Genomic DNA, 15,502 nt, shown 5'->3' on the forward strand with positions numbered 1-15,502 from the left:
TCTGGAAACTGCCTTCTCCTCCCTTCTTGAGCCCAGGGGAGGACCTCTGCCTTCAGAGTTCGGCCAGAGGCTAAGAATCTTCAAACAGCTGAGCCATGGAAGATGAGCTGACACAGGTGTGAGGGCTGGCCTTGAAGCACAGCCCATTGTCTGCACAGGCTCCTGCCCCATATTCTAAGAGTGCAGTGAGGAGGGCAAAGGGCCAGGAGCTGGCGGCTATGGCTGGTCTCTCTGACAGCTACATCGCCTGTGACCTCCGCAGTGCCAGGCGGCTCCTGCAGGAAAGGTCCTACTGGCAGTGGAGAGCATCAGCCGACTCTTCTCGTCCCCTTGCTGGGTGGGATACAGGAAGCTACCTCAGCAGGAGAACCGCAAATGGAAAGAAGCTCACAGTCAACAAACGAGCACGGGGGCTTGTCTGGGAGAGGCAAATCAGACTTTCTAAACTTAAGTTCTTGTTTGAAACACTGAATTACAGGAAACCAAACATGTAGCTACAAACAAACTGACCTACCTTTGTTATAATTCACAGTAGCCCATGTTTTTATTTTTAACTTTTAGGAGTCATTTTAACCCTCAGACGACACTTGACGCAGTGCTGTTTACCTCCAGCATGGCCTGGTGAGCGCTCCTCCTGGGACTGCAGCTTCCCAGGCAGCAGACGCGCTGGAGGCAGCTCTGGCCAGGGGCAGCTCCATCAGGGCCCAAGTTCACACAAGCGCGAGGGCCAGAGAGAGCACACAGACGACACCACGGCTGAGCGAGAGAGGCATGGCAGACCTACCTCAGCTAAGCAGCACGTCCTGGCATAGCACGCGATGCCCGCCAGCACGGCCTCGATGACTGCAGCGTAGACCTGGGACAAGAGCCTGCTGTGGACACAGAGGAGGGAGGTCAGACGCGGCAGAGGGCTGCATGCCGTGGACAGCGGGCTTCATGGAGGTGACTTTAAACAGCTCGAGGAAAGGGCAGCACAGAACCTTCCCAAGCCCTGTGCCTCCGAGCTGTCCGCTCCTCTGAGCCCCTCTCCAAAGACGAGCCTCCTTGCCTGTGCCCCAAGGGAAAAGCTGACGTGCGGGCCCTGACCCGGACCTGGAACCGTGTCACAGGACCTGCTGCTCCTCCGGGGCCGCAGCTTCCTGACCCTCGCCAGGCCTGTGCAAGGCTGCTCCTTGCGGGACCTCGGGACAAGGAGAGAATGCCCACAGAGGGGGCTGCTCCCCACCACCGGCTCCAGGCGCCTCTGCGCGCTCCTTCTCCTTCCCCTTCCCCACCCCGAGCTCCTGCTGTCGGCCTCAGCACTGCTGGGTCTCTATGATGGCCTTTTCTTGGCCTAACTGGGAAAGAGTCCTGCCATGAGAGTCTTCAGAAAGGCCAAGCCTGCGTCCCTTCAGGGAAGGTTTCTCAACCTCCGCATTTAGGGCCAGAGAGTCTCTGCCGTGGGGCTGGCCTGCCTCTGCAGGGTCTTACCAGCATCCCTGCAGCAGCAGCCCGCCGCTGCGGCAACCAACCCGCTTTCAGACAGACACTGCCAATTGTTGCGGGGAGGCGGGCACAAAGCTGCCCGTAACTGACCCGCTGCCTTCAGAGGAGACCCAGGCTCTGCAGGCTGACCCCAGAAAAAAGGAGCTCACCTCTGAGCCTCCAGGGAGGGGAGGAGCCTAGCAGGGAACCTGAAAATCCTGCCTAAGATTATGCGGTTTTTAAGCCTCTGAAAACCTTGTAACAGGGAGTTTGAACGCTGAGAGGAAACAGAAATGATCTGGTCCATGCTTCTCATTTCTCACAGGAAGCAACTGAGGGCCCTGGGGGGGGGTGTCTGGGGACACAGCAAACCAACGGCAGGCCTGACTCAGATCAGCTCTCAGCCTGCTGTCTGCTCCACTGTGACTGTGGCACGGCCCTCTCCTTCAATCTCAGCTACACCTGAGAGATTTGGGCTGGGCAGAGGAAAAAAGGTCAGAGAAAGAACACGGTAAAATGATAGTGCCAAGGCTCTCTAACACATCCTGAAGATGAGTGACCAGGGCAGAAGGGCAGCCTGGGAAGCTGGCCCGAGACCAGACTCCTCCACACTTCAGCCCCAAGGGTGGAACTGCATACCAGGGAACGGCGAGGCGGTCCGCCCAGCTTGCTCGAGCACTGCCCAGTGCCCTTTCTCCACAGGCCTTCAGGCCTGGCTCGGGCACAGGCACGAGGCCGCGACAAGGGACGGCTGTGCTCTCAGCTGGGAGGGCACCGCAGCTGCCGGCTCTAGGTGCACAAGGCCAAGTTCCACCTCAAGCAGCCGGCAAGTCTCCCGGGGGCCCAGGCTCCTGCTTTAGGGGAAACGGCTAAGGCAATGGCTAGGCACGGCGGCAGGGGACACACAAGAGAACACGACACAAGACGGCAGCCACTGACGTGTGAGAAGTGAAGAGAGTCCGCAAAAAGCAGTGCACACATGATCACAGCCACACAAATAACCCTCGACTCGATAAGGCCAGGGAGACGGGCGTCAAGATCTGCTGGGCAGGGCCAGACAGGAGTGGGCTGACCGTCTCTTCTCAGTTCTGCACCTTCTGGTGGTGGTTGTATTACTTTCTTACATTTTTTCCTAATACAGCTTCGTGGGCTCTAAGAAGCCCTGGGTGCTCACTTGGCAGCACATACCAACACCAGAGCAGAGATTAGCATAGCCCCTGAGCGAGGATAATACTCAAGCCCTTGAAGCGTTGCACAGTTTTAAGCAAAGACATGGAAGCAGTCCTCAAACAACTCCCCAGAACGACCGTGGGACCAGAGGCCACACAGGTGCGTTCTACCAAGCAGTCAAAGACGATCTAACACTAATTGTACTCAAACTCTTCCAAAACATTGAACAAGAAGGAAGGCTACCAAACTCATTCTATGAAGCCAAAATCACCCTAATACCAACACCAGATAAAGATATTACAAAAAAAGAAAATTACAGACCTATTCCTCTAATGGATACAGATATAAAAATCCTCAAGAAAATCCTCACTAATTGAATTCAACAACACACTAAAAGAATTACTCATCATGATCAAGTGCATTTTATCCCAGGCATGCAAAGGGTGGTTCAACACAAGAAAATCAATCAGTGTAAAATGTCATATTAACAAATAAAGAAGAAAATCACATGATCTTCTCAATTGTTACAAAAAAAAGCATTTGACAAAACCCAGCATCCTTTCTTGATAAAAACGCTCCAAAAGATAGGAATTAAAGGAAACTTTTTCAACAGGATAAAGGGCATATGTGAAAAACCCACAGCTCATACTATACTCAACGGTGAAAGACTGAAAGCTTTCCCACTGAGATCGGGAACAAGATAAGGATGCCCACTGTCACCACTGTTGGTTTATACAATGGTAGAGATTCTAGCTAGAACAATCATTCAAGAAAAAGAAAAAAAGTCATCTGAATAAGAAAGGAAGAAGTAAAACTTTCGCTATTCGCAGGTGATATGATCCTATACCTGGAAAAACCCGAAAAATCTACAACAAAGCTACTAGAGCTAATAAACGATTTTGGTAAGTGTCAGGATATAAGATTAATATGCAAAAAAAAATTAGTTGTGTTCCTATACACTAGCAATGAGCAATCTGATGATGAAGTCAGCAAAAAAAAAATTCCATTTACCACAGTGACTAAAAGAATCAAATATTTAGGAACAAACTTAACCAAAGATGTAAAGCACTTGTATTCAGAAAAGCATAATGCATTGCTAAAAGAAATCAAAGAGGACCTAAATAAATTGACGGACATTCTGTGTTCATAGATTGGAGGATTAAATATTGTTAGCAATTCTACCCAAATTGATGTACAGAGTTAATGCAATCCCGATAAAATTTCCAGCAGCCTTTTTAAAAGACAACCTAATCATCAAATTTATCTGGAAAGGTAAGGGACCCCAAATAGCCAGAAACATCTTAAAAAGGAAGAATGAAGTTCGAGGACTCTCACTTCTGTATTTTAAATCATATTACCTAGCTACAGTGATGAAATCAGCATAGTAACTGGCATAAAGATAGACCAATGGAACTGAATTGATGGTTCAGAAACAGACCCTCACATCTATGGTAAAGTGATTTGTTTTCCATTTAAAAAACAATTTATGAAGTCTATCATTCATACCAAAACATATAAACAATAAATGTATAGTTAAAGTTGTGAACTTACAAAACATGCATAACATAATACAGGGCTACCATATATCACTCTATCATATATACCTTGCATTGTTGTGAAACATGTGCAACAAATTATGGAAGAGCATTGTCAAAGTGTTAACTACTAACTATAGTCCATATCTTACATTTGGAGTATTTTTCCCCACCACCCCATTATTTTTTTTGTTCATAAATCATATAATCTATCTAAAGTGTACAATCAATGACATTTGGTATAATCACTGAGTTGTGCATTCATTGCTTCAATCAGTATTAGAGCATTTTCATTACTCCAAAAAAAAAAAAAAAGAAAATTTTTAAAAACCCACTATCATACCCATATGTTAGCGCTACTAATTCTATATCCTGTGATTGACTTTCACCATTTCTATTGATTTCCAATCATTTACAAACAACTTTTGACCAATTCTGCACAGATTACACCTGAGTTCTCCATTCCCTAACCACGGTCTTCTCGCCAGTGACTTATATTCTAGCTACTGAGCTCCATGAGCATGCTCTTTGTATTTAGTTCATAATAGCAAAGTCACACCATATTTGTCCTTTTGTGCCTGGCTTACTTCACTCAAAGCCCTCCAGGTTCATCTACATTGTCATGTTTCATGACTTCATTTCTTCTTATAGCTGAATAATATTCCATCGTGTGTATATACCACAGTTTGTTTATCCGTTTGTCATTTGAAGGACACCTGGGTTGTTTCCAACTTTCGGCAATTGCTAATAATGCCACTAAGAACATCGGTGTGCAGATGTCTGTTTGTGTCACTGCTCTCAGTTCTGTCTGGGTATATACCCAGTAGTGGTATTTCCAGGTCACATGGAAGATCTATATCTGAATTCCTAAGGAACCGCCAAACAGACTTCCAAAGTGGCCATATCATTCTACATTCCCATATGGTCAAGTGATTTTTGACAAAGCTGTCAAACCCACCCAGCTGGGGCCAAACAGTCTATTCAATAGATGGTGCTGGAGAACTGGATATCCATATTCAAAAGAAAGAGGAACCCTACCTCACACCTTATACAAAAATTAACTGAAAATGGATCAAAGGCCTAAATATAAAGGCTAGAACCATAAAGCTCCTAGAAGAAAATGTAGGGAAACAAACATCTTCAAGATCTGGTGGGAGGTGGGGCATTCTTAAACCATACAATTAAAGTACGAGCAACAAAGAAAAAATGGATAAATGGGACCTCTTCAAACTTAAACACTTTTGTGCTTCAAAGACTTTGTCAAGAAGGTAAAAAGGCAGCCCACTGAATGGGAGAAAATATTTGGAAACCTCATATCTGATAAGGGTTTGATTTCCATGCTACATAAAGAGATCATACAGCTCAACAATAAACAAGCAAGCAATCCAATTAAAAAATGGGCAAAAGACTTAGACATTTCTCCACAGAGGAAATACAAATGGACAAAAAGCACATGAAAAAGTGTTCAATATCACTACTAGGGAAATGCAAATCGAAATGACAATGAGATATCATCTCACACCTCCCAGAATGGCCATTATTAAAAAACAAACAAAAAAACTCCCCAAAAAACTATAAGTGCTGGAGAGGATGTGGAGAAATAGGAGCACTTCTTCATTTTTGGTGAGAATGTAGAGTGGACAGCCTCTGCGGAAAACAGTTTGGTAGTTCCTCAGGAAGCTAAATACAGAACTGCCATATGATCTGGCAATCTCCCTACTAGGAACATATCCAGAAGAACTGAAAACATGGACATGAACAGACATTTGCACACCAATGGTCACAAAGGCATTATTCACAACTGCCGAAAGATGGAAACTGCCCAGGTGATTGTCAACAATGAATGGATAAACAAAACGTGGTATATACATATGATGGAATACTATGCTGCTGTAAGGAAAAATGAAATTGGGACACATATGATTCCATGAATGAACCTTGAGGACATTATGCTGAGTGAAATAAGCCAGACACAAAAGGACAAATATTGCATGGTCTCACTAGTATGAACTAAATATGAAGAATAAATGCATGGAGTTAAAACGTAGTCTATAGGTTACGAGGAGGTAGGATGAGGACTGAGAAGGGGTAGTGATGCCTAATATATGTAGAATTTTTAATTAGCTTGACTGTAGAAGTGTGGAGATGGAGAGAGTTGAGGGTAACACATCACCATGAGTGTATTAATAACATGGTTGGTTTATAAATGGGATTGTGGTTGAAAGGGGTAGTCTAGGAACGTAAACGTCAGTTGACAGAAAGCTAAAGAATAATAGGGACTGATTAACACAGCAAACGCAGGGGTGGAGGATTGTGGTTAATAGTACAAATACAAGGATGTCCTTCCATGAACCAGAACAAATGTACGACACTATTACATGGTGCTAAGAATAAGGTGATGCATGGGAAAAATAGAATTAATTAATTTATAGACTATAGTTAAGAGCAATATTGTAATATTCTTCCATCAATGTCAAAGAAGGTGCTGTACCAACACTGAGGATCAATGGTGGGGGGTGGGTATGGAGTTTTTTCTTTGGGACTAAGGAAAACAGTCAAAGGTTTACTGGGGCCATGACTGCACAGCTCTGGTGAAAGTGAGAGCTACTGATTGTCCACTTTGGACAGAACGTACAAGGCATGGGATTGTATAACACAGTGAGCTTTATGGTGAAGATGGACTATAGTTAGGAGTATAAATATGAGAATATTCCCTCATGAGCTGTAACAGATGCACAATACTAATATATGGTGTTAAAAACAGGGGGCGTATGAAAAATAGTTACCAAACGTACACTATGGACCACAGTTTGTGGAAGGAGTCTGATCGTGTTCCTTTCACAACCTCTGACAAATGTTCCACAACAATGTAAGGTGTTGGTGGAGGGGGGATATGTAAGAATGCTGTACATTATGCGTGACTGTTTTATAAGCTCACGACTTCTCTAATAAAAAATAAATAAAAACAAGCTCTGGGATTGGACCGGGAGAACCTATAATTTTGAGAAGTTCCTTAGGTGATCCTGTGTGGCTCATCACTGCTGGCTTTTGGAAAACACTGGTTTAGACGGCACCAGTTTTTGTTGGGCTATTCAGTGAGGCAGTAACAGAACAGTGCTACGCTTCTATTTCTAAAGAATGCCTTTTGAAATTCAGTAGTTTCAGCGTCCACAAATTTAGTTCCTATCTCTGGTTTCCTGCTACATGTGGTGGGAGACATGCCAACCCTAGGACCTTCCTAAGGGTACACAGACTGGGTTGACGCCAGTTCTCTCCACAGCTTAGGTGCCAGTTTCAGAGAAAGCACTCCTCAGACCAGATGGGGTTTCACATAGAATAGGTTTCAGGATGTTTTGTTCTAGGGGAAACGCCCAATAAAAATGTGCTATTGCAGAAAACATATTGAGGAGAATTTTGCCATGTAAATGTCTGGTGCTGCAGGCAGAAGTCTGGGCTCCAGAGGGAGGGGCAGGCAGCAGCTGCAGGGGCCTCTGCCTCGGCTCCCAGCGTGGATGGCCGGAGCCTCCCGGGGAGCTGCGCAGCTCTGCCCCCCATAAACCCGGTGTCTCACCCACTCCTGATCGCAAAAGGGAGTAGACAGGACAGCTACAAGTTCTGAGTAACTCAACTTTTTTAAAGAAAATTGAAATAGGAACGAAGCCTTACATTTGTTCTGTTTTCTTGGGCAGCTTGCCGTCGTCACCTGTGAACAAACATCATGAATTAAAAACGTGACCAGCTCAGGGGACGTGTAAACAGAAGAATTTATTAATTCCACTACAGGGACACGTCAGGAGTGCCAATCTGGCTTTTAAGTTAAATATGCAGGGCAGGCACAAACAACAGTGAAACCTGGCTCTCCCCTTATTCTCCTGGACCTTCACCCCTTTATCCTGACATTTTCTTCTTTCATCACACACCCAGCATCACGACCAAATACCAGAGATGTGCAGAACCTGAGTCTCCAGAATGTTTTTGCGTTCATCTTTAATTTTTAAATTACAAGGTAAAAGGAGCAGGCTCCTTGATTTTCTAAGCCCCAGCAGTCGTGCTTCTTTCCAACGTTCCCTGGCTCCCATCCCACTACCCAGGAGGCAAGTGGCTCCGACAGGCAGCAGCGCTGAGACCCGGTTCCAGGGCCCTCTCCCGTCTCTCCAAGGCCTCCAGCCTCTCTGGGTGTCCCACAACCCGGCGCCCTTGCTCCAGGGACATTCACAGCTCCTGGAGCCCTCCTCCCACTCCCTGCTTCGCTTTTCCCCACGAGGACGACAGGGCAGGCACCACAGGCGCAGCCCTATGATCACAAACCCGGCCTGTGCTTTGCCTCCGACACTGAGCACAGGTCTTGCAAATGGTTAGGCTCAGTACACGCTCAACTGCTTTTTCCTCCTGAAATAAGTCCCATGAGAAATGTGTGAGGAACGTCAACTCCCTGGCTACATCCAGAGACGGTGCTGGCGGCCTGCAAACAGGCACCGCAAGCTTCTGATCGAAGCAGTAACTTGTGGGTCAACTTCAAAATGACGGGCATCGATGGACGACTACCAGGACTTACCCAAGTAAGGAATGTGAGTAGCTCCAAAAAAGTACGTTCTCGAGCAAGAAAGCGGTCCCTTTGGTGAGACACATTGTGCCACCTGCATGGCAGGAGCAAAAAGGACAGGGATTTAGTGTGTTTGGATTATGATTTATGGCAGAGAAATAAAAAGTCTATTGTTAAGGAAATCCACTTTATTTTAACAACAGCTCATTTATTATTTCTTAAGACATAAGGAAAAAAATCTCCTGAAGTCTCCCCTCCCACCAAAATGTATCTTTTTAATTTTTTTTTTCCTTTTTAAAGTTGCTGTTAGGTACTCAGCCAACCCGGATGCTCATGAATTCACAACTAAGAAGGAAAGGCCAGGAAATGTCCTTGGGCTCTGAAAGCCCTTATACTCAGTACAGAACTTTCACAGCAAGGGCCAACGCGACCAGCAGATGTGCAGGGTGGCTGAAACTCAGGAAAGGAGCACTACCCAGCTTCCCACCTTCACTCGCATTTCATCTCTGCACATTAAGGTGCTGCAGAAGAGAAAATGAATGTCTCTGGGTTTTACTTTTTCCCTGTTTAATTGTTCATTTATACAGAGATAAGACTGGATGTCATTCTCTCTCACGAGGGTTGTCAGGACAGCAGGTACAAAATACAAAAACGCTACCACTAGCACCAGAGGAGATTAACACTGCATACATAACAGTTATACAGGACACAAATACTTGCTCCTTCCACATTACTCCACCAGAACACATGGCATTTTTCTGTACTATTTTCTGAATACTGCGAACCCAAGCTGCAGAAGTGAAATGGGGACTTAGACTCATCGCTAATCCAGTGGGGCAACCACGACCCTGCAGCCACGGCCTGGGTGAGAAGTCATGCCGGAGAGTAAATGCTGTCAGTATGCATATAGCCTCAATTAAACATGCTCCTTGGATTCCCAAAATGTCCCCAATTAAAGGTTTTTAAAAAACGTACCAAGTGTTTCAAACTTGCTTCCTTAAATAACATTGTTAATTTTGGTAAGCACATATTAATGTCAATTTTTTTGACATGCACATCAAAAAATAAATTGGCACAATATGCATATATGTAAGAAAATTCTATTTGCGTATGCAATGAAAAACTGTTAAAAATCAAACAAGCAGGGTTTGCATTTTCCCATGGCACTTACTAATCTGTAAATTATTCACAAGTGGCCCAGAAATGGAAAAGATGGCATGTTACCCAGCCAGAGAGTGAAAAGGAAGGTGCGCAGCCAGGGCTCCCCACCCCGGAGCTGGTCTCGGGGCGTTCCTTGACTGCTGAGCCTCCCTGCCTGTAAAGTGGAGATCTGATTACCAAAGTGCGAAGAACCCCTACGGCCTGGGCCTCATGCTGCAGCATCGCCAGACAGCGAGTCCCTCAGCAGCGCAGTGGTGGGCGCGCAGTGGACCCGTAAGGAAGGCCCTGTGGTGCCAGAGAGACTTGCGAACAGGGGTCAAGCAGCCATGACCTCAGACCGTGAGCAAGTTACCAACATCACTGTGTGGCGTTCGGGTTTGTTCATTCAATATTTTCTCAAACAAAATTCACAAAACAGAAAATTCACCAATATGAAGCATACAATTCAGTGGTGCATTGTTTTTGTTTTGTATTTTTTTTTTTTGATTTGATGAAGGCAAGAGAACAAGGAGGTCACTCAGCAAAGCCTAAACGAGGTGGGCAGTTGGAGCTATGGGCACGGGTGCTCTATTCAGGTGGACAGCGTGCTGTGAGCACAGCCGTGACTGAGGGACTTGGCAGGGAAGGTCAGCACAAAGCGCTGACCCCGGAGCTTACATGACAGCACCCCGAGAACTGGAACCCCCAAGCTTATGTGACAGCACCCCAAGAACTGGAGCCTGGAGCTCACGTGACAGCACCCCGAGAACTGGAGCCTGGAGCTTATGTGATAGCACCCCGAGAATTAGAACCCCCGAGCTTACGTGACAGCACCCTGAGAACTGGAACCCCAGAGCTTACATGACAGCACCCCAAGAATGGAACCCCAGAGCTTACAAGAAAGCACTCTGTCAACAGAACTCCCAAAGCGTACATGACAGCACCTGAGAGCTGGAACTCACAAGCTTACGTGACAGCACCCTGAGAATGGAACCCCAAAGCTTACATGACAGCACCCCGAGAATGGAACCCCAGAGCTTATGTGATAGCACCCCGAGAATGGAATCCCAGAGCTTACGTGACAGCACCCCGAGAATGGAACCCCAGAGCTTATGTGACAGCACCCCGAGAATGGAACCCCAGAGCTTATGTGATAGCACCCCGAGAATGGAACCCCAGAGCTTATGTGACAGCACCCCGAGAACTGGAGGCCCCGGCTGTGGAGGGCACGTCGACTCCACTGTTACAGGAACAAGACGGCGCGGTGCCGAGAACACGGGTCTTCTCATCGTGCTCCTTCTTCCTTCCTGATGTGCCAAGGCTCCTTCAAGCATCCCAATTTGTCTAGACTGAATTTCCTTTTAGGGTTGGTCTGCTGCAACAAAATTCTTCTAGTTTTTCTTCATCTGAGAACACCTTGATTTTCCTTCATTTCTGAACAATATTTTAACTGGAGGAAGAATTTTAGGGAGACAGTTCTTCTCTTTCAGCTCTTGAAAAGTGTGCTACTTCCTTCTGGCCCCTTTGGTTCTGGATGAGCTACTGGCTGTCATTTGCACTGTTTTTCCCCTACAGGGAAGGTGTTGTTTCTCTCTGGCTGCTTTTAAGATTTTTTGCCTGGAGTTATTATAAATTTGATGAGAATGTGTATTGGTGTGGGTATCTTTGGGTTTATCCTATTTGGGGTTCACTCAGTTTCTTGAATGTGGAGGTTCAGGTTGTTGGAAAATTTGCAAAAATTTCAGCCATTATTTCCTTGAATACTTTACCAGTCCCAACCTCTTTCTCCTCAATTTCTGGTACTCCAATGACAAGAATGTTAGATCATATGTGATGGGCCCATAAATCTCTGAGGTGTTGGTCATTTTTTCCTTCATTTTTTTCTCTTTCTGTGGAACAGACTGGGTAATTTGTATTGTTTTACTTTTAAGTTCACTGATTCTTTCCTCTTGCCTTTCCATTATGCTATTAAGTCCACTCACTGCATTTTTAAAAATTTGTTATTTTTCATTTAAAAATTTTATTGCAGTCTATCATTCATACATGAACATACATAAACAGTAAGTATACAGTGAAAGTTGTGAACCTACAAAACAAATACAAATTACACCATATAGAGCTCCTAATAATATGCATTATTGTAAAACATTTGTAACAAATTATGAAAGAGCATCACCAAAGTATTACTACTAACTGTAGTCCATATCTTATTGGAGTATTTTCCCCCAAACCACCCTATTATGTCTTTTCGTTCATAAACCATACAATTTATCTAAAGTGTACAATCAATGGCATTTGGTATAATCACAAAGTTGTACATTCATCACTTAATAATAGTAAAGCATTTTCATTACTCAAAGAAAAAATATCAACAAAAAACAAACCACTATCATACCCATATATTAGCACTATTAATTACAAATCCCATTATGTGCTTTCACCAGTTCTATTCATTTCCAGTCATTTACAAACAATTTTTGACCAATTCTGCACAGATTAAAACTCGGCCTTCCATTCCTTAACCACATTCTATTCTCTGATGAATTATATTCTAGCTATTAACTCCATGAGTTTGCTCATTATATTTAGCTCATAATAGCAAAAATACAATATTTGTCCTTTTGTACCTGGTTTGCTTCATTCAACATTATGTCCTCCAGGTTCATCCATGTTGTCATATGCTTCATAACTTCATTTCTTCTTACTACTGCATAATATTCCATCACATGTATATACCAGTTTGTTTATCCATTCATCATTTGGAGGACACTTGGGTTGTTTCTATCTTTTGGCAATTGTGAATAATGCTGCGGTGAACATCAGTGTGCAGATGTCTGTTTGTGTCACTGCTCTCAGTTCTTCTGGGTATATACCCAGTGGTGGCATTGTCAGGTCACATGGAAGATCTATGTCTGACTTCTTTAAGAACCACCAAACAGATTTCCATAATGGCCATACCATTCCATGTTCCTGTTGACAGTAAGTGCTCCTATCTCTCCACATCCTCTCCAACACTTGTTGTTTTCTGTTTTATTTTTAATAGTGGTCATTCTAGTAGGTGTGAAATGATATCTCACTGTAGTTTTGATTTGCATTTCTCTAATAGCCAGTGATGTTGAACATTTTTTCATGTTTTTCCACCATTTGTATTTCTTCTTTAGACAAATGGCTGTTCAGGTCTTTTGCTCATTTTTATATCAGATCATCTGTCTTTTTATTGTTGAGTTGTAGGCTCTCTTTATATATCATGGATATTAGACCCTGGTCAGATGTGTGATTTCCAAATATTTTCTCAAATTGACTAGGCTGTCTTTTTACCCTCTTCACAAAGTCCTTTAAGGTACAGAAGAGTTTATTTTTGAGGCAGTCCCATCTATCAATTTTTTATTTGTCATTCATGCTTTGGGTATAAGGTTTAAGTACCCCCACCTACTCCAAGGTCTTGTAGATGTTTCCCTAGATTATCTTCTAGGAGTTTTATGGTTCTGGCTTTTACGTTTAGGTCTTCGGTCCATTTTGAGTTGATTCTTTTTTATTTATTTATTTTTTTATTATTATTTATTTCTCTCCCCTTCCCCCCCACCCCAGTTGTCTGTTCTCTGTGTCTATTTGCTGTGTCCTCTTTGTCCAATTCTCTTGTTGTCAGCGGCTTGGGAATCTGTGTTTCTTTTTGTTGTTGTTGCATCATCTTGTTGTGTCAGCGCTCCGTGTGTGCGGCACCATTCCTGGGCAGGCTGCACTTTCTTTCACGCTGGGCGGCTCTCCTTACGGGGTGCACTCCTTGCGCATGGGGCTCCCCTACACGGGGGACACCCCTGCGTGGCAGGGCACTCCTTGCGCACATCAGCACTGCGCATGGGCCAGCTCCACACAGGTCAAGGAAGCCCGGGGCTTGAACCACGGACCTCCCATGTGGTAGACGGACGCCCTAACCACTGGGCCAAGTCCGTTTCCCCGATTCTTATATAGGGAGTGAGATAGGTGTCTTTCATTCTTTTGGTTATGGATATCCAATTCTCCCAGCATTTGTTGAAGAGATAGTTCTGTCCCAGAAAAGTAGACTTTAGTAGACTTGTCAAAGATCAGTTGACCCATAGAGATAAGGTCCTATTTCTGAACTCTCAATTTGATTCCATTGATCAGTGTGTTCAACTTTATGCCAATACCATGTTGTTTTGACCACTGTAGCTTTATAATAGACTTCTAAGTCAGGAAGCATGAGTCCTCCAACTTCACTCTTCTTTTTAAGGATGTTTTTAGCTATTTGAGACTCCTTTCCCCTCAAAATAAATTTAACAATTGACTTTTCTATTTCTGTAAAGTTGGCTGTTGGAATTTTGATTGGTATTGCATTGAATCTATAAATCAGTTTGGGTAGAACTGACGTCTTCATGATGTTTAGTCTTCCAACCCATGAACACGGAATGTCTTTCCATTTGTTTAGGTCTTCTTTGATTCTTTCCAACAAAAAGAGTCAGATATCTAGGAATTAAAAACTTAACCAGGAATGTAAAAGATCTGTATTCAGAAAAATGCAAAACACTGCTGACTTTTTTCTTGATTTCCTTCTCAGTTTGTTCATTATTAGTGTATAGAAACACTACTGATTTTTGCATGTTGATCTTCTATACAGCCACTTTGCTGAATCATTCTAATAGCTTTGCTGTAGATATTTCAGAATTTTCTAAATATGGACCATGTCATCTGTGAAAAGTGGAAGTTTTACTTCCTCTTTTCCAATTTGGATGCCTTTTATTTCTTCTTCTTGCCTAATTGCTCTAGCTAGAACTTCTAGCAAAATGTGGAATAACAGTAGAGACAGTGGGCATCCATGTCTTGTTCCTGATCTTAGAGGGAAAGCTTACAACCTTTCCCCATTGAGTACAATGGTGGCTGTAGGTTTTTCATATATCCCTTTCATAATGAGTAACTTTTCTTCTGTGCCCTTTTTTTTTTTTGAAGGTTTATTTATTTCTCCTCCCCGTCCCCCACCCCCCGTTGTCTGCTTTCTGTGTCCATTTGCTGTGTGTTCTTTTGTGTCCACTTGCATTCTTGTCAGGTGGCACAGGAACCTGTCTCTTTTTTGCGTCATCTTGCTGCGTCAGCTCTCTGTGTGTGCAGCGCCACTCCTGGGGAGGCTGCACTTTTTTCATACAGGGCAGCTCTCCTTACAGGGCGCACTCCTTGTGTGTGGGGCACCCCTATGCAGGGGCACCCCTACACGGCGGACACCCCTGCATGGCATGGCACTCCTTGCACGCGGCAGCACTGTGCGTGGGCCAGCTCACCACACAGGCCAGGAGGTCCTGGGTATTGAACCCTGGACTTTCCATATGGTAGGCAGATGCTCTATCAGTTAAGCCACATCCACTTCCCTCTATACCTACCTTTTTAAGTATTTTATTTCAAGAAAGGAGGCTGCATACTGTCAAATTCCTTTTCTGCACCAGTCCAGATATCATGTGTTTCTTTCCCTTGGAAATTTTAATGTGGTGTATTACATTATTGATTTTCATATGTTGAGTCACCCTTGCATACCAAGAATAAAACCCGCTTGATCGTGGTATATAATTCTTTTAATATGCTGTTGCATTCAATTTACAAATATTTTCTTGAGAATTTTTGCAACTATGCTCATTAAAGAGATTGG

The 15,502-nt window shown here is 44.1% G+C and overlaps 1 protein-coding gene across 1 annotated transcript in view; it reads right to left on the reverse strand.

Moving 5' to 3' along the window:
• The window catches only part of DNAAF9 (dynein axonemal assembly factor 9), a 131,188-nt gene that overhangs the window by 39,202 nt on the left and 76,484 nt on the right, over window positions 1-15,502 (reverse strand). The window contains exons 12-14 of the mRNA XM_058287457.2: window positions 8,725-8,806; window positions 7,836-7,872; window positions 785-872 (exon numbers count right to left, since the gene is read on the reverse strand). Of these exons, the coding sequence (XP_058143440.2) occupies window positions 785-872; window positions 7,836-7,872; window positions 8,725-8,806 (207 nt within the window). The remainder of the gene's footprint in view (window positions 1-784; window positions 873-7,835; window positions 7,873-8,724; window positions 8,807-15,502) is intronic.

This window comes from Dasypus novemcinctus, chromosome 24 (genome assembly GCF_030445035.2).
Source record: "Dasypus novemcinctus isolate mDasNov1 chromosome 24, mDasNov1.1.hap2, whole genome shotgun sequence".
NCBI lineage: Eukaryota > Metazoa > Chordata > Mammalia > Cingulata > Dasypodidae > Dasypus > Dasypus novemcinctus.